General features: G+C 39.9%; 2 protein-coding genes across 4 annotated transcripts in view; one reads left to right on the forward strand and one right to left on the reverse strand.

The window, feature by feature from the left end:
- TMA16 (translation machinery associated 16 homolog) overlaps window positions 1-20,021 on the reverse strand; it is a 35,107-nt gene extending 15,086 nt beyond the window's left edge. For all 3 annotated transcript variants that reach the window (XM_024736084.1, XM_024736085.1, XM_024736083.1), the window contains exons 1-2: window positions 19,896-20,021; window positions 12,001-12,113 (exon numbers count right to left, since the gene is read on the reverse strand). In XM_024736084.1, the coding sequence (XP_024591852.1) occupies window positions 12,001-12,113; window positions 19,896-19,898 (116 nt within the window). In that variant the 5' untranslated portion in view covers window positions 19,899-20,021. The remainder of the gene's footprint in view (window positions 1-12,000; window positions 12,114-19,895) is intronic.
- The window catches only part of TKTL2 (transketolase like 2), a 14,509-nt gene continuing 14,233 nt past the window's right edge, over window positions 19,897-20,172 (forward strand). Inside the window, 1 exon segment of the mRNA XM_024736026.1 lies at window positions 19,897-20,165. Within this exon segment, the coding sequence (XP_024591794.1) occupies window positions 19,897-20,165 (269 nt within the window).

The following is a 20,172-nucleotide window of genomic DNA, read 5'->3' on the forward strand; positions in this document are numbered from 1 at the left end:
ATTTTCTTTGCACCCTTTCCGATTACATTAAGGAGAAAACTTAGTTTAATGTCAGTTCATTTTACAAGTCTTCCAACCTTTGCCAAATCTTTCCCCCAAAAATAAGCAAACATGCCTCAAGCTCAAACCACTCAGGGAAGACGACAGTATCTACTTGGTTTTAACAGAGATAAAATGTCTCCTTTAAAAACAATATTTGAGGGAAAATTATTTTTAAAGAATGTAATTAAAGAATACTATACATCAATGCCTGAACCAGCAGCAACAGCATCAATATTACTGGAAACTTGTCAGAAATGCAACATCTTGGCCCTGTCCCAGACTTTCTGAATGGAAACCTCTAGGAATGAGGCCCAAAAATCTATTTTAATACACCTTACAGGTGCATCTCATGTATACCAAAGTTTGTGAAATACTGATATAGGTGATAGCAAAATCATGTAAGCAGTATATCATGTCAAAAAGATACAGAAAAGAGAGGACCTTTAAGATGGCAGAGGAGTAAGACGCGGAGATCACCTTCTTCCCCACAGATACATCAAAAATACATCTGCATGTGGAACAACTCCTACAGAACACCTACTGAACGCTGGCAGAAGACCTCAGACCTCCCAAAAGGCAAGAAACTCCCCACGTACCTGGGTAGGGCAAAAGAAAACACAGAGACAAAAGAATAGGGACGGGACCTGCACCAGTGGGAGGGAGCTGTGAAGGAGGAAAAGTTTCCACACACTAGGAGCCCGTTCGCGGGCAGAGACTACGGGTGGCGGCCGGGGGGAGCTTTGGAGCCGTGGAGGAGAGCACAGCAACAGGGGCGCAGAGGGCAAAGTGAGAGATTCCCACAGAGGATCGGTGCCGACCGGCGCTCACCAGCCCGAGAGGCTTGTCTGCTAACCCGCCGGGGCGGGCGGGGGCTGGGAGCTGAGGCTCAGGCTTCAGAGGTCAGATCCCAGGGAGAGGACTGCGGTTGGCTGCGTGAACACAGCCTGAAGGGGTTAGTGTGCCACGGCTAGACGGGAGGGAGTCTGGGAAAATGTCTGGACCTGCCGAAGAGGCAAGAGACCATTGTTTCAGGGTGCATGAGGAGAGGGGATTCAGAGCACCGCCTAAATGACCTCCAGAGATGGGCATCAGCCACGGCTATCAGTGTGGACACCAGAAATGGGCATAAGACGCTAAGACTGCTGCCGCAGACAAGAAGCCTGTGTGCGAGCACAGGTCACTATCCACACCTCCCCTCCAGGGAGCCTGTGTAGCCTACCACGGCCAGGGTCCCGGGATCCAGGGACAACGTCCCCGGGAGAACGCACATCACAGCTCAGGCTGTTGCAATATCATCCTGGCCTCTGCTACCACAGGCTCACCCCACATTCCTTGCCCCTCCCTCTCCCAGGCCTGAGTGAGCCAGAGCCCCCGAATCAGCCACTCCTTTAAACCCCTCCTGTCTGAGCGAAGAACAGACGCCAGAGGGCGGCTTAAACGCAGAGGCGGGGCCAAACCCAAAGCTGAACCCCAGGAGCTGTGCAAACAACGAAGAGAAAGGGAAATTTCTCCCAGCAGCCCCAGGAGCAGCAGATTAAATTTCCACCAACAACTTGATGTACCTTGCATCTGTGGAATACCTGAATAGAAAACGAATCAGCCCAAAATTGAGGAGGTGGACTTTGGGAGCAACTGTAGACCTGGGGTTTGCTGTAAGTGACTGATCAGTTTCTGATTTTTATGTTTTTATCTTAGTTTCGTTTTTAGCACTTGTTATCGCTGGTGGATTTGTTTATTGGTTTCGATGCTCTACTTTTTATTATTTTATTAATTTTATTATTTTAATATTATTTTTTTATTTTAATAACTTTATTTTATTTATTTTACTTATTTTTTTCCTTTCTTTCTTTTTTTCTCTCCCTTTCTCTAAGCTGTGTAGCTCACAGGATCTTGGTGCTCCAGCCAGCTGACAGGCCTGAGCCTCGGAGATGGGAGAGCCAAGCTCAGGACACTGGTCCATGAGAGACCTCCCAGCACCACATAATATCAACTGGCAAGAGCTCTCCCAGAGATCTATGTCTCAATGCTAAGATCCAGCTCCATTCAATGACCAGCAAGCTCCAGTGCTGGGCACCCTATGCCAAACAACTAGCAAGACAGGAACACAACCCCACCCATTAGCAGAGAGGCTGCCTAAAATCATAGTAAGGTCACAGACACCCCAAAACACACCACCAGACAGGGTTCTGCCCACCAGGAAGACAAGATACAGCCTCATCCACCAGAACACAGTCACCAGTCCCCTCCACAAGGAAGCCTACACAACCAACTGAACCAACCTTGGCCACTGGGGGCAGACACCAAAAACAATGGGAACTACGAACCTGCAGGCTGCAAAAAGGAGACCCTAAACAGAGTAAGTTAAGCAAAATGAGAAGACAGAAAAACACACAGCAGATGAAGGAGCAAGGTGAAAACCCACCAGACCAAACAAGAGGAAATAGGAAGTCTACCTGAAAAAGAATTCAGAGTAATGATAGTAAAGATGATCCAAAATTGTGGAAACAGAATGGAGAAAGTACAAGAAACGTTTAACAAGGACCTAGAACTCAGGAGAAAACAAACAATGATGAACAACACAATAAATGAAATTAAAAATTCTCTAGAAGGAGTCAACAGCAGAATAATTGAGGCAAAAGAACAGATAACTGACCTGGAAGATAAAATAGTAAAACTAACAACCACAGAGCAGAATAAAGAAAAAAGAATGAAAAGAATTGAAGACAGTCTCAGAGACCTCTGGGACAACATTAAATGCACCAACATTTGAATTATAGGGGTCCCAGAAGAAGAAGAGAAAAAGGGAATGAGAAAATATCTGAAGAGATTATAGCTGAAAACTTCCCTAATATGGGAAAGGAAACAGGCAATCAAGTCCAGGAAGCATAGGGAGTCCCATACAGGATAAATCCAAGGAGAGAAACGCCAAAACACTAATCAAACTATCAAAAATTAAATACAAAGAAAAAATATTAAAAGCAGCACGGGAAAAACAACAAATAACATACAAGGCAATCCCTATAAGGAGAACAGCTGATCTTTCAGCAGAAACTCTGCAAGCGAGAAGGGAGTGGCAGGAAATATTTAAAGTGATGAAAGGGAAAAACCTACAACCAAGATTACTCTACCTAGCAGGGATCTCATTCAGATGCGATGGAGAAATTAAAACCTTTACTGACAAGCAAAAGCTAAGAGAATGCAGCACCACCAAACCAGCTCTACAACAAATGTTAAAGAAACTTGTCTAGGCAGAAAAAAAAAAGAAGGAAAAGACCTACAATAACAAACCCAAAACAATTAAGAAAATGGTACTAGGAACATACATATCAATAATTACCTTGAATGTAAACAGATTAAATACTCCAACCAAAAGACACAGACTGGCTGAATGGATACAAAAACAAGACCCATATATATGCTGTCTACAAGAGACCCACTTCAGATCTAGGGACACATACAGACTGAAAGTGAGGGGATGGTAAAACATATTCCATGCAAATGGAAATCAAAAGAAAGCTGGAGTAGCAATTCTCATATCAAACAAAATAGACTTTAAAACAAAGACAATTACAAGAGACAAAGAAGGACACTACATAATGATCAAGGAATCATTCCAAGAAGAAAATGTAACAATTGTAAACATTTAGGCTTCCCAGGTGGCGCACTGGTTGAGAGTCTGCCTGTCAATGCAGGGGACACGGGTTTGTGCCCCAGTCCAGGAAGATTCCACATGCCGCAGAGCGGCTGGGCCCGTGAGACGTGGCCTCTGAGCCTGCGCGTCTGGAGCCTGTGCTCCGCCAACAGGAGAGGCCACAACAGTGAGAGGCCCGCATACCGCAAAACAAACAAACAAAATACCTAGAAACAAATGACAATGAAAAAACACAAGGACCCAAAACCTATGGGGTGTAGCAAAGCAGTTCTAAGAGGGAAGTTTACAGCAATACAATCCTACCTCAAGAAACAAGAAAAATCTCAAATAAACAACCTCAGCTTACACCTAAAGCAATTAGAGAAAGAAGAACCAAAAAACCCCAAAGTTAGCAGAAGGAAAGAAATCATAAAGATCAGATCAGAAATAAAGGAAAAGAAGTGAAGTAAACAACCACAAAGATCAATAAAACTAAAGGCTGATTCTTTGTGGAAACAAATAAAATTGACAAACCATCAGCCAGACTCATCAAGATAAAAAGGGAGAAAACTCAAATCAACAGAATTAGAAATAAAAAAGAGGTAACAACTGACACTGCAGAAATACAAAGGATCATGAGAGATTACTACAAGCAACTATATGCCAATAAAATGGACAACCTGGAAGAAATGGACAAACTCTTAAAAAAGCACAACCTTCTGAGGCTGAACCAGGAAGAAATAGAAAATATAAACAGACCAATCACAAGCACTGAAATTGAAACTGTGATTAAAATTCTTCCAACAAACAAAAGCCCAGGACCCGATGGCTTCACAGGTGAATTCTATCAAACGTTTAGAGAGGAGCTAACACCTATCCTTCTCTAACTCTTCCAAAATATAGCCAAAGGAGGAACGCTCACAAACTCATTCTACAAGGCCACCATCACCCTGATACCAAAACCAGACAAAGATGCCACAAAAAAAGAAAACTACAGGCCAATATCACTGATGAACACAGATGCAAAGATCCTCAACAAAATACTAGCAAACAGAATCCAACAGCACATTAAAAGAATCATACACCATGATCAAGTGGGGTTTATCCTAGAAATTCAAGGATTCTTCAGTATACGCAAATCAATCCATGTGATACACTATATTAACAAAGTGAAGGAAAAAAAACATATGATAATCTCAATAGATGCAGAAAAACCTTTTGACAAAATTCAACACCCGTTTATGATAAAAACCCTGCAGAAAGTAGGCATAGAGGGAACTTACCTCAACATAATAAAGCCCATATATGATAAACCCAGAGCCAACATAGTTCTCAATGGTGAAAAATGAAACCATTTCCACTAAGATCAGGAACAAGACAATGTTGCCCACTCTCACCACTATTATTCAACATAGTTTTGGAAGTTTTAGCCACAGCAATCAGAGAAGAAATAAAAGAAATCCAAAAATCGGAAAAGAAGTAAAACTGTCACCGTTGGCAGATGACGTGATACTATACATAGAGAATCCTAAAGATGCTACCAGAAAACTACTAGAACTAATCAGTGAATTTGGTCAAGTAGCAAGATACAAAATTAACGCACACAAATCTCTTGCATTCCTATACACTAATGATGAAAAATCTGAAAGAGAAATTAAGAAAACACTCCCATTTACCACTGCAAGAAAAATAATAAAATACCTAGGAATAAACCTACCTAAGGAGACAAAAGACCTATATGCAGAAAAATATAAAACACTGATGAAAGAAATTAAAGATGATACAACGATATGGAGAGATATACCATGTTTGGATAGGAAAAATCAACATTATGGAAATGACTATACTACCCAAAGTAATCTGCAGATTCAATGCAATACCTATCAAACTACCACTGGCATTTTTCACAGAACTAGAACAAAAAATTTCACAATTTGTATAGAAACACAAAAGACCCCAAATAGCCAAAGCAATCTTGAGAAAGAAAAACGCAGTTGGAGGAATCAGCCTCCCTGACTTCAGACTATACTACAAAGCTACAGTAATCAAGACAGTATGGTACTGGCACAAAAACAGAAATACAGATCAATAGAACAGGAGAGAAAGCCCAGAGATAAACCCATGCACATATGGTCACCTTATCTTTGATAAAGGAGGCAAGAATATAAAATGGAGAAAAGACAGCCTCTTTAATAACTGGTGCTGGGAAAACTGGACAGCTACATGTGAAAGAATGAAAATAGAACACTCCCTAACACCATATAAAAAAATAAACTCGAAATAGACTAAAGATCTAAATGTAAGACCAGACACTATAAACCTCTTAGAGGAAAACACAGGCAGAATACTCTATGACATAAATTACAGCAAGATCCTTTTTGACCCACCTCCTAGAGAAATGGAAATAAAAACAAAAGGGACCTAATGAAATTTAAAAGCTTTTGCACAGCAAAAGAAACCTTACACAAGACGAGAAGACAACCCTCCGAATGGGAGAAAATATTTGCAAATGAAGCAACTGACAAAGGATTAATCTCCAAAATTTACAAGCAGATCATGCAGCTCAATATCAAAATAACAAACAACCCAATCCAAAAATGGGCTGAAGACCTAAATAGACATTTCTCCAAAGAAGATGTACAGATTGCCAACAAACACATGAAAGAATGCTCAACATCACTAATCATTAGAGAAATGCAAATGAAAACTACAAGGAGGTATCACCTCACACTGGTCAGAATGACCATCATCAAAAAATCTACAAACAATAAATGCTGGAGAGGGTGTGGCGATAAGGGAATCCTCTTGCACTGTTGGTAGGAATGTAAATTGATACAGCCACTATGGAGAACAGTATGGAGGTCCCTTAAATAACTAAAAATAGAACTACCATACGACCCAGCAATCCCACTATGGGCATATACCCTGAGAAAACCATAATTCAAAAAGAGTCATGTACCACAATGTTCATTGCAGCTCTCTTTACAATAGCCAGGACATGGAAGCAACCTAAGTGTCCATCGACAGATGAATGGATAAAGAAGTGGCACATATATACAATGGAATATTACTCAGCCATAAAAAGAAATGAAGCCGAGTTATTTGTAGTGAGGTGGATGGACGCAGAATCTGTCATACAGAGTGAAGCAAGTGAGATAGAGAAAAACAAATACAATATGCTAACACATATATATGGAATGTAAAAAAAAATGGTTCTGAAGAACCTAGGGGCAGGACAGGAATAAAGACGCAGACATAGAGAAGGGACTTAAGGACACGGGGAGGGGGAAAGGTAAGCTGGGACGAAGTGAGAGAGAAGCATTGACATATATACACTACCAAATGTAAAACAGATAGCTAGTGGGAAGCAGCCACATAGCACAGGGAGATCAGCTCAGTGCTTTGTGACCACCTAGAAGGGTGGTATAGGGAGGGTGGGAGGAAGACGCAAGAAGGAGGGCACAGGGGGATATAAGTATACGTAAAGCTGATTCACTTTATTATACAGCAGAAACTACCACAACAGTGTAAAGCAATTATACTCCAATAAACATGTTAAAAAAAACAAAAAATTCATGAAAGTGATACATAGATAACTGATGTTTGAAAACTACTGTTTTAAAACAATATTATTCTAATAACCCTTAATTACAAAAAAAGACCCTCCCTTACAAAAAAGAAAGAAAATTCGAGTATACTATCATAGCACTTGACTATTCTTTTTTTTGTCTTGTTTTTTGTGTTTTTTTTTTGCAGTACGCGGGCCTCTCACTGTTGTGGCCTCTCCTGCTGCGGAGCACAGGCTCCGGACGCACAGGTTCAGCGGCCATGGCTCACGGGCCCAGCCGCTCCACAGCATGTGGGATCCTCCTGGACCAGGGCACACACCCACGTCCCCTGCATCGGCAGGCAGACTCTCAACCGCTGCGCCACCAGGGAAGCCCAGCACTTGACTATTCTTTCCAAGAAAACTTCTAGCCAAATCACTATAAAGCAGCTAAGCCCTACTGGCCTTGGCCAAGGAATCAATATATAACAATGAAAGTGCTGGTTTCTATCAGCTAGTATGCGAATGTATGTAGCATTCATTAAAATGCTACGGCTGGGAAAAAATATTTGCAAATGCAGCAACGGACAAAGGATTAATCTCCACAATATACAAACAGTTCACGGAGCTCAATATCAAAAAAAAAAAAAAAACCAATTAAAACATGGGTGGAAGACCTAAATAGACATTTCACCAAAGAAGACATACAGATGGCCAAGAGGCATATGAAAAGATGCTCAACATCACTAATTAATTTAGAGAAATGCAAATCAAAACTACAATGAGGTTATCACCTCACACCGGTCAGAATGGCCATCATCAAAAATTCTGTAAGCAATAAATGCTGGAGAGGGTATGGAGAAAAGGGAACCCTTTTGCACTGTTGGTGGGAATGTAAATTGATGTAGCCACTATGGAGAATAGTATGAAGGTTCCTTAAAAACTAAAAATAGAACTACCATATGACCAGGCAATCCCACTACTGGGAATATACCCTGAGAAAACCGTAATTCAAAAGGACACATGTACCCCAATGTTCACTGCAGCACTAATTACAATAGCCAGGACATGGAAACAACCTAAATGTCCAATGATACATGAATGGATAAAGAAGATGTGGTACATATATACAATGGAACATTACTCAGCCATAAATAGGAATGAAATTGGGTCATTTGTAGAGATGTGGATGGACCCAGAGTCTGTCATAGAGAGTGAAGTAAACCAGAAATAAAAACAAATATCATACATTAACGCATATGTGTGGATTCTAGAAAAATGGTACAGGGCAAGAATAGAGACAGAGACGTAGAGAATGGACATGCGGACACAGTGGGGGAAGGGGAGGGTGGGACGAACTGGGAGATTAGGTTTGACATAAATACACTACCATCTGTAAAACAGATAGCTAGTGGAACCTGCTGTATAGCACAGGGAGCTCAGCTCGGTGCTATGTGATGACCTAGATGTTGGTGGAAGGGGAGGAGGGAGGTCCAAGAGGGAGGGGATACATGTATACATATAGTTGATTCACTTCATTGTACAGCAGAAACTAACACAACATTGTAAAGCAATTTTACTCCAATAAATAAATAAATACAAATAAAATAAGATGAAGATGTACTCTTTATATTCCAAACCCCACCCCCCCAAAAAAAGTACTAAGGCTATTCTAAAATAATCTAAATGATTTCTATTTTGATTTTGTAAATTCATTTTAAGGAATTTTAAAATTTGATCCCATAGCAGTTCCTGGGGACTCTCAGAGCCCACAGATGGAGGGAAAATAGGCAAATTACAGTATGGGATGCTGATCAGAGAAGGGTGGCTAAGGGATAGGAAGGGGAGAAAAGAAGGGGCAGCATACACATATTTAATTTTCCTAAGAAGAAAATTTTCCTATGAATTCTTCACATCAAGAATATAGGCCAATTTTCAGAATGGCAGAATAAGAACTTAAAAAAAATCTACTCCTCCATAAAAGCAAGAGAACACTGATAAAACTTGTCAAAATCAACCTTTTCAGAAGTATAAAAATTAACCAGTCTTACAACAATCCAAGGTCCATTTATTTACTCAAGAAAAACGACCCAATCTCAGTAAGAAGAGTAATCTCTGTGATGTTTTAATCCCATCCCCCTCTTCCCAGCTCTGCAGTAGACTTGAAAACCAATAGACTAGCAACTTACGGTAGTTGTTAAAAGCCATCCTCCTAGCAGCCACTAGAACAGATTGGGTTTGGAATTCCCCAAAAGCTTCACCTTGAGAGTTGTCACCATCTGACCCAACCAGCAGCAGACTGAACAGCTCCGTTCTCAGAATTACTTTATTTCATCTAACTCAGAGCTAACTCTGTGGAAGCAGCCCTATCCCCAGGTTATTTCTCAGAAACAATCAGCAGCAGCTCTCTAACACAGCAGCTGCCTGAGTGATATTACCAGTTGGGGGCTAACAAAAGGCTGACCAAAAAAATTTAAAAGGAAAAATTAAGGAATGGAAGGACCATAGAGGGCTTTGAAAAGCTAGCTCCAACATACTCCTGGGAATCTAGAATGATATGTGTACATTCAAGACTGTGTTTGTACCAAAGGAGGATCTGAGAAGGTCCTACTCTCTCACCTCTGGGTAACCCTGAGGCTCTGTGCAAATGAGAAATGAAGTCTATAAACTGCCTACTGGAGGACTGAAAGCATATCCAACAGACTAACACAGCCCCTCAATAAAGGCTGACTCATTAGTTAAAGGCAATTAAAGAAATCCCTGTCCAAACATTAGCTGACCACTAACTCAACAGAAACTGCAAAGGCCACACACAACAAAAAGGCTTTACAAAATTAGTCCAGGAAAGTCACAAAGCAAACAGCAACAACACAACAACAGCAAACCTGACTGAGGTTGGGGGTAGGGCATGTCTGATTAACAAGATTGTCAAACTGCTTAAAATGTCCAGTTTTGAACAAAAAAGTACAAAAAATTAGGAGACCCACGAACAAACAGGAAGGTAGGGCCCATACTCAGGGGTTAAAAATAGCATACAATAGAAACTGTTCCTGAGGCAGTCCAGAGGGTTGGACCTATGGACAAAGACAAGCAAATATCAGAACAAGTCAGTTGAAATTATCCGATCTGAGCAACAGAAAGGGGACACACTTTCAGAAACATACAACATATGCATAATGGGAGTCACAGGAGAGGAGAAAGAGGACCAAAAGGATATTTGAAAAAATAATGGCCCCAAACTTCCCAATTCGATGAAAAACATTAACCTACATGCCTCAGAAGCTTAACAAACTTCATGGTGGATGAACTCAGAGATCCACACCTAGGCTTATCATTGTCAAACTACTGACAGTCAAGGAGGATATCTTGAAAGATCAGGAGAAAAGTGACTCATCACATACAAGGGATCCTCAATAAGACTAAGAGCTGACTCCTAATCAGAACCCTGGAGGCCAAAGGCCAAGGGGTGACTTCCAAGTGTTGAATAGGAGGACTATGAACCAAGAATTCTATACACAGTGGAACTGCAACATGAAGCACAGTCTACAGAAATGAAAGAAAAACTGAAGACGTCCTCGGATAAACAAAAATGAGAGAATCTTGTCATTTTCAGACCTGCCTTATGAGAAACACTAAAGGGAGTCCTTCTGGCCAAAATGAAAGGACAGTAAATAGTAATTTGAATCCACATGAAAAAATAAGGAGCACCAATGAAAAAAGGTATTACATAGGTAAATAAATAGAAAAGACAGTATAAATGTATTTTTGTTTGTAACACTTTTCTTGTCCTAACTTATGATAACTGCATAAAAATGATAATTATGAAATTATAACCTTACGGTATATAAAGATGTAACTTATATGACAATAATAGTACAAAGAAAGGGGTCATGGAGCTATAGTGGAGCAAGTTTTTTCTATACTATTGAAATTAACTTGACATTAACCTGAACTAGGTTGTTTTCAGTTTTAAGATGTGAATTGAAATTTCCATAGCAACAACTAAGAAAACAATGCAAGAAAAAAAATATATATATATACAGTGCTCTCCATTTTACTAAATCAAATTACTAAATCAATTCTCAGCGTTAATCCAACAAATGACACAGGTTGATCAGTGTTTTCTCTTTGAAACACTATCTTTTTTTCCCTCTTTCTCAGGCTTGCTTGTCAGAGCCTCCCCATTTCTCCAACTTCTGAATGGTAGGGGCCTCTGGACTCAATCCTTGACGCTCCTCTCTCTCTCTTATCTTCATTTAATTGGTAGGTGATCTTATCCAGTCTAATGACTTCGAGTTCCAGCTAGACACTGATGGTTCCCAAATCTGTGTCTACATCCCTAACCTATCCTCTGAGCCCCAGACCCAGGACACTCAACTGCCCATTCTATCTCTTGTCTTCCACATCTAATGGGCACTTTAACCTACTTGCCTAATATATGTCTGCATGGCTCACTGCCTCACACCTTTCAGCTCTCTGCTCAAATGTAAGGTCTTCAGAGAAGCCTTCCACAACTGTCTTACGTAAAACAGAACCTCTCCCTCACTCTGTATCCCATAATCCTTTAAAATTTTTCTTCACTGCCCACATCACAACCCATTTATATTTATATATCTGTTTTAGGTAAGCTTTAAGAGCTGAATCCTCATTCACTGTTTTACCTTAGTGCACAGAACATACTTAAACATTTATTAAAGGAAGAGAAAGGGAATACTGATTAGGAATAAATATATAAAAGGGCTTTTCACCAATGCATAATACAAACAATGAAGACACTTACTTTTCCTTTTTTTCTTGTTTGTGGGCCTCTCTCGTAATTTGAGCCGCTTTTCTACTGTATGGATGGATGACTTTTTTTTCTTGTCCTACACTTTTTCCCTTTGGTGCTTTAGGCTAAAATGTAGAGAAACATATGGCACACACAGTCAGATACATAAATGACTTCTCTCAAAAAATTTTCTTTAGAAATAAAAATTTAAAACAGTAATGTAACAGAAATACTGTGAGTCAGAAATACTACACTACGAATCAGGAGAAACGCCAGACTCAAAGTCTTTGTTTCCATGCTCCTAACAGAAATGATATACATACAGTTGACCCTTGAACATCAGTTTGAAATGCATGGGTCCACTTAAACACAGATTGATTTTTTTCCCCACAGTAAATACTACAGTGCTACAATGATCCACGGTTATGGAGGAACTGCATATATGGAGGGCCGACTATAAATTATATGCAGATTTTTGAGTGTATGGAGGATCAGTGCCCCTAACCTTGCATTGTTCAAGGGTCAACTGTATTCAGAACTATTCTCCATTAATGTAAGAATAGAAAGAAAGGCACAGAGTCAATGAACCAGCTCTTCAACTGTTCCAGCTTCAAAGCAGATACAAAGAATGCAGATAGTGAGAAGACTCACGGTTGGAAATTTGCATCAAAGTTAAGAAAGTTGCAAGAGGGCAGAAGGAACACAGGATGTTAATGCAAGCCCGACTACAGAAGCTGCACGTGGAACACTGGGCATTGAATAAAGCAAATCAAACTTGGGCTCACAGGAGATCAGGAACAGAGGAAATAATATAAGCCATCTAGAAATTAGCACATCCCATTCAAGCCTTATGCCAGTTAACTAGGTCCTCTAAACTAGTTGTCTAGTATTTCAGTAACTTTTTATTCCTACATAATTCTGTATCTTATATCTGACCTATATTACTTAGGAATTTTGTTTGGCTCCCTATAATACAAAGCCAAAAAGTAGTGGCTTAACCCAGATAAAGTTTAGCTCTCTCATGTAAAAAGGAGCTGGAGGTTCTGTTCCACAAAGCCCTGAGATCCAAACTCCTTCCACCTTGTTATCCTACTACCCTTAGGCTGTAACCTCGTATCTATCCAGAGTTCAAAATGGCTTAAAAGCAGGTCTACACTCCAGCCAGTGAGAAGTGGAAAAGAAAATCAAAACACATATTCCATCTATATTATATGTAAGGGAGAATTACATAAGGGGTTAGTAAATATAATCTTTATTCTCAGAAAAAATGCAGGATTACAGAAGAAAAAGAAAGAGGCATTAGCTAACATACCTAATTCTCAAAAAGGTCATGTTTCTAGAATATTCTCTTCAAACCTACTGTCACTGTCTTAATTCAGTCTCATGATCTTTCATGATTAGGATGGCCTTGAGGTTCTCACTGTTAGTTCTTTTTCATTGGAAGTGACAGAGCTTATCTTCCTAGAACACTAATTAGTAAAGTCCTTCTCCCCTGCTAAAGAGCTCCACTAACTCAGGCCCTAAATCCTTAACAAGGAAAACAATCCTTAACAAGGAAAACAACCTACTTCTCCAGCATTATATCCCATTCTTCCAAAGATCCTTCATCCCATTCTTACTAACTTCTCACCAATTCTAGAATATACCCTGCTGTTTATTTACATCTGGAGACTATACTTGTTGCTACCTCTGCCTGCAAAATCCATTTCTTTACTTGTCCTTTGACAAGACACAGCTCAAAGTCACCTCCTTTGTAAAACTCTCCAGGCAGAATTAGTTAAAATGACCACCTCACACATGTACTCATTTCATCAACAAATATTTACTGAAATATCTAATATTTACTGCTCACTTCTTGATAAACCTGACCAGAGAAGAGTAACTCCAAGTCTGAATCCCAGGATGCCCCTGGAAGCTGTTACAAGTATAGGAGTATAAAGTGTGAAACCATCATAAGATTATGTGCATTCTTTTGTGTGTCTCTCTGCACATGTGGCGGGGAGGGAGGAAGGAGAAAGGAAGGTGTGAGAAGGAACTTTTGTGCATGAAGTGTGCCCAGCAAACATAAATCAAGTCTGTTTGCGCCCACCTGTAACCCCCTCCCTGAGCGTGAGCTCACGTTATTGACTAGCCTGGGGCAAAAGCGATGAGCTACCAATCCCAAGATTAGGTTATGAAAGGACCCGGGCTCTGTCTTGCCCGCTCTCTTTTGCCCTCTTCTGGCTCACTCTGATGGAGACCAGCTGGCTTGTAGTGAGCTGCCCTACATACACAGGGGCCCCTGTGACAAGTAACTGAGAGAGGCCTCAGCGGACAGCCACTGAAGAACAGAGACCCTTGGTCCAACAGTCCACGAGGAGCTGAATCCCAACAAGAAAGATGGGAGTGAGCTGGGAAATGGATCATCTACAGCTGTGCCGAGATGAAACCACAGCTTCAGGTTATACCTTGACTGAAACTGGTGAGAAACCTTGATGGAGAGGATCCAGGTAAGGATCCTGATCTGTGACCCAGAAAAAGTATGAGATAATAAATTCTGTTGTTTTAAGTTGATAAATTGTGGGATAGCATGTTAAAGAGATAACTAATGCAAGACCAAAAAATAAAGCAAAGATCTCTTTGAAAAGAGATCTTTATTCCAACAAATAAAATGCTTAAAAAAATGAAACAAGGTCACAAAAATCTCAAGAAAAAAAGATGGTTTCTGAAGCTGTAAAACTTAAGTTACAGCGCTGTGTAACGTTTCAGCAGTATGTCCAAGTCTAAAAAAAATTTCCTTTAAAGATTTAAAAACCTTCTTTAGTACAAGAAATACTGATACCGTTGGAGTATAAAAATGTCTGGACAGCTTTAGATCTCAATTAAAGAACCTCCAAGACTTAGTACAAAGAAAATACAAAAAAACTGAACTTATATTCTGACTCAACAGTAGACTATGATTTCTTATTATAATTTATTCATGAAAAGGTTGCCTCAAGGCATGTTATAAATATATAATAAGGCACAGAAACATGTATCATAAAATATTAAATTTCAAAACAATTTTATGTTTCAATATATTACTTTAAAAAATAAAAACCAACAAAATACTTCAACAGGGGAAAAGTGAAGTAAAACCCTATCAATGAAAATTAATCTATTAATTACGGTCTACTCAAGCTAAGTATCTCTTAATTAAAAAGCAATTAATCTCCATCAATCAGGGATTGTCCAAATTTATTTTGTAAAACGTGACAATTCATAAAAATGTACAGAATGTAAACATATAACAAAACTGGGGGGAGAGGGATTTAAGGTGTATTTTCAATTAAAACTCAGTATTTTATGTTTCAAAAAGCACCAAATTAAACTCTCAAAGATACAACAAAAATACATTTTTTTCATAAGCATCACAGACTACTCTGAATAACAGAAACTTTCGAAAGTTTCTGGCACCACAGAAATATTCCAGTTAAGAAAACTGATATTAAAAGTCTCTCTTACATACAATCTTTAGTGATTACTTCAGAAAATTCATTATGAACTAGTCTTTGGATTCATACTTCAGAGTAACAAAGAAAACACACAAGTAGTTTATTCAAACAACACCGCAACAAAGAGAGGTATTCAGGAGCAATATGCTTTAAATATTCCTGTTAAAATCATAAATTACAAAATGGAACTTTTCCTAAAATAGTATCAAAGCCATCAAAGAATCTAGGCTCAACTAGAAACGAAAGTGTCATTTAGACTGCCCGATTCAACTAGAAACCTAGAAGAATGATCATTTCACCAAACACACTTAAGGTACATAAAGGTATATGAATACTTAAAAAAAAAAAATGTAGAGGAGTAAAGCCATGCCTACAACTGAGAGAGCTTACAGTATATAATACCTTAAACTCCAAATACCCTAAAGCACAAAATAAATTCTAGAATATGATATACTAAGTCACTTAACATCGAAGACATTAACAGGAATGTAATGAACTAATTAACAGAACCTGCACCATTTTTTTGCAGGCACTCTACCCTGAAGAACCCTAGGGCATTTCCTTTGCTTAACAGATAAATTTGATGCCAACGACAAGTGTCAATGACAAATACATAGTTAGAGCATCCAGAAAGGAACTTAACTGTTCTCCACATAAGCCTTGCTAAATCCCATTCAATTTTCAAGGACCATTTCCAGTTCACATATTTGTGAAGACATCCACAAATATGTAACCATTTCACATCTCAGTATCCTTTCTCTCTGGGTAGCATTTCTCCCATAGCACTTAACATACTGCACTGACCAGTCATTTAATTCCACACGTGTGCTTATCTCCTACATTGCAGCTCCCTGAAGACTACAAACATGTTCTACTGGGTTGAAAATAACAGTTAGAAGGAAAGAAAAGAGAGTGGTATGTTGACCCAAGTGAATATTTTACTGTATACTGTACATTGAGCTACTATGAGTAAAAAATATTTTAAAAAGTTCTTTAAAATCGTGTGAAATACCTCATATAAAAATAATTTTTAAAGGCTTACAAACAATACTCTCCTTAACATTAAGAAAATATCTTAATAATTCTCTAATGCCGACTTTACCTTTCATGCAAAAATCTAACATCAGGCTCAACTTTATGTTATTCCTGACTTACCCATCGATATCTAGTCAGAAGTAACCATTTCTCCCATTCTTCTGCTACCACTCTTTACACCTCTATCTTATACTAATGTTCACTGACAAAAAAAACAAAAACCCACAAACTTACTGAGCACACACTACCATATATTAAAATAGGCAGTGAGGTCCCAGGATTAAAAACAGACATGGACTTGCTTACAGTCTAGTTATATCCTAACTACGTAATTTACAATCTAGTTATCTCATGAATAACTATATAACTTAGTAAGTGCTGGCCAGAAAATGGCCACCATATAATAGGTGTACCTAACTTTGGGAAATCAGGAAGAGACTCCCCGAGGACTTGAGACCTACTCGGTTTTTTAAGAATAATGTGAGCTGCTGTATATAGGACAATTTGGACAGAGAAACAGTAAGAAGCAAGACTACTGAAGTATTGAGGTCATTAAGAAAAAGATGACAGTTGAGTGGCACAACCAGGGTGACAGTGAAGATGGAGACAAATGGCAAGGTATGAAATGCATTTTGAAGACAGAATGACAGGACTATGGACGGTGAGGGAAAGGGAAGAGTCCAGTATGACTCCCACGTTTGCAACAAAGCAACCAAGTGGTCAGAACTCCCACTGACTAAGACAGGAATTGGCACATGGAGACAGGGGGCATCAAGAACCCACTTTCAGCCACTGGTTTAAGATACCCTGGAGACTGCTAAGTAGAGATGTAAACTAAGTAAATAAAGTTATGAGTCTGGCACCTAGAAAACAGGTCTGGGCTGAAGATACAAATTTGGGATAACGTGGGGTTAAAGGAGGTACTTTAAAGCCACAGAGATAAGAGTCTCTTCAGTAGAATAAGAAAAGGGGCTAGGGCTAAGCTCAGATGAACAAATATTTAATAAGCACCTACAATGTAACACACACCATTATGAAATCAATGAGAAAAAGATTAGTAACCTAAAATAAAAACAGGTCACAAGAAAGAGTATAGATAAATGCCTTTTAAGTTTTGAAAAGATGTGTGCTCTACCTTAAAAGAAATGTAAATTAAAACTTCAATAAACTATAATTTTTAATGTATAAAAAAGATTTTTAAAAATTATTTATTCACACTGCATTAGTGACACTGTGGGTGAGTTAGTAGTCTCACTAATAAGTGGGATGTAAATTGGTACAATCTTCTGGAAGGTGATTTGATAGTTCTTATCAAAATAAAAACTGCACATCTTTTGATGAAGGAATCCTACTTCTATTAATTTAGTCTACAGACATATTTACACATGTACAAAACAAATAATAATCAATGCAGCAGTGTTTGTAATAGCAAAAGGATGGAAACAGCTTAAGTGTCCATCAGAGACCTGGTAAATAAATTACAGTAAAAGCAAACAATAGGATGTCAGCTGTTAAAAAAGCAAGAGGTAGATCTATGTGTACTCACGTAGACTTATGTCTAAGATCAGGTAGAAGAAAAAAAGCAAGGGGCATTAGGAGCGTGTCTAGCACACTGCTTCTATAAAAAGAGGGAGGTCAGAGGACATATATATTGGCACATTCATATGAAATATCTGAATGGTTATCTAAGAAACTGTGTTCTAACAGTAGTTGTTTCTCAACTGAGCTAAGGAATTAGGTAACACAGTTGGAGGCAGACCTACTTTTTGTTGTAGGTAGAATGCCGTCCCTCCCAAAGATGACCATGCTCTAATTCCCCCACACCCATGAATGTGTTACCACACATGGCAAAAAGGACTGTACAGATGCCATCGAAGATCCTGAGATGGGGAGATTATCCTGGATTTTCCACAAGGGCCCAAAATAATTGCAAGGATCTTTATAAGAGGGAGGCAGAAAGATCACTGTCAAGAGAAAGAGATGTGCCCTTCTCTTCAGGCAGATTTGAAGATGTTACACTGATGGCTTTGAAGAGAAGGAAGGCCAAGAGCCAACCTCTAGAAACTGGAAAAAGGGACGAGATTCTCCACTAGAGCATCCTGAAGGAAGACAGCCCCACCTACACCTTGATTCTAGCTCAGTAAGGCTCATTTTTGGACTTCTGATCTCCAGGAATACAAGAGAATGAATCTGTGTTGTTTCAAGCCATTAAATTTGTATTAATTTTTCACAGCAGTAAAAGGAAATTAACACACATTTCACTGACGACATTTTACTCTTCTTTTTTTTTTAAACCATGTACATGTAACATTATCCCCAAAGCTGGTATACTAAGTAGATTTTCATTAATGCTTTTCTTTAGTTTTACTAACTCTCAGAAACCAGTTTTTACTAGCAGGTAATCGCTTTAATACTTACTACGCTTACAGGCATAAAAACAGAAACAGACAAATAAAACAGAATCGGGAGTCCAGACAGGGAGCCAAGGTTTTCTAGGAAAGCCTAGAAAAGAAAATTATAAAGAGCTGGCCACCGCACATACTAATAAATAAAAAGACTTAATTTACACAAACGTATATATAATCTAAAGCAAAAAGACTGTAGACAGACATGAAAAATAAGAATACAATGAAAAAGAGAAAATGGAAAGTGACAGAGAAAGGGGACTAATGGCACTGAGACCAGAGTATCACAACTTGTTACCAGATTATAAACTTTATGCTGTTGTTTTCGTTAGCAACTAATTGAAAAATGACTATTTACAAAACATATTCCCATTCAAGAATTATTCTCAACAACAGAAGCAAAAAGGAAAAAAATAGCAGTTTTGTAATATAAACATAAGAAATAAATATAAAAACAAGCAAGCATAATTTAGATACTGTTTACCTCTGAGTGGCTCCTGGAAATATAGGTTCAAGGTGAACACAGAAGTGTTCTTAAAGTGAAAAACGGATAAACGAGAGTTCCTTATACGGTTTATACTTAAACGTGCTACATAAGCGCTCTTCTGCATCCACTGCATTTTTAATAAAAACCAAGTGTCAGTGCGACGGAGGGGATGAGGGGCGTGGAGGCAGGGTCTGGGGCGGGAGTAGCACACTGAGGGGTGGTGAGCGGCCGCGAGGACCGGCGACTACGCCGTCCCCGACGCGCCCCGTCCGCCCCCGGCTCCTACACCGCTGAGGAGCGAGTACACGGAGACCCGCGGATTCCCCGCGGGCTGGGGGCAGCGGCAGGCGCCCTAAGAGCCCTGCAGAACCCGGCCCGGAACCCGTGCCTGCACCGCAGTCCGCGCACCGCCCACCGTTCTCCCTCCGCACCCCGCTCCCAGCGGCCCGACGCCAGCCCGCCCTCCCCGCCGCCGACCGGAGCCTTCCAGGAACGGGTGGGACCCACCATGGTGACGTCCTCGCGGCCTGGGACCTCCGGACCGCTGAGTCCACACGGCGAGACCTCAGAGTCGGCAGCGGCAACAACTCACGAGGCGACTCCGGCCAAATCCACGAGGAGCGGAAGAAGCCGGGCTCACCTGACCGGCAGGGGGCGGGACGAGTGTTCGTCCCTAAAACGTCCCCGGAAACAAGAACTCACCTTTGTGGGCCGTGGCGGACTCTCACGCTCCCGCTGCGCAGACAGGCTCCCCGCGTGCTCGCCGGGCGCCGTGGGGTGGGTG

The sequence above is a fragment of the Neophocaena asiaeorientalis genome, unplaced genomic scaffold (genome assembly GCF_003031525.2).
Source record: "Neophocaena asiaeorientalis asiaeorientalis breed wild unplaced genomic scaffold, Neophocaena_asiaeorientalis_V1.1 scaffold7, whole genome shotgun sequence".
NCBI classification, from domain to species: Eukaryota; Metazoa; Chordata; class Mammalia; order Artiodactyla; family Phocoenidae; genus Neophocaena; species Neophocaena asiaeorientalis.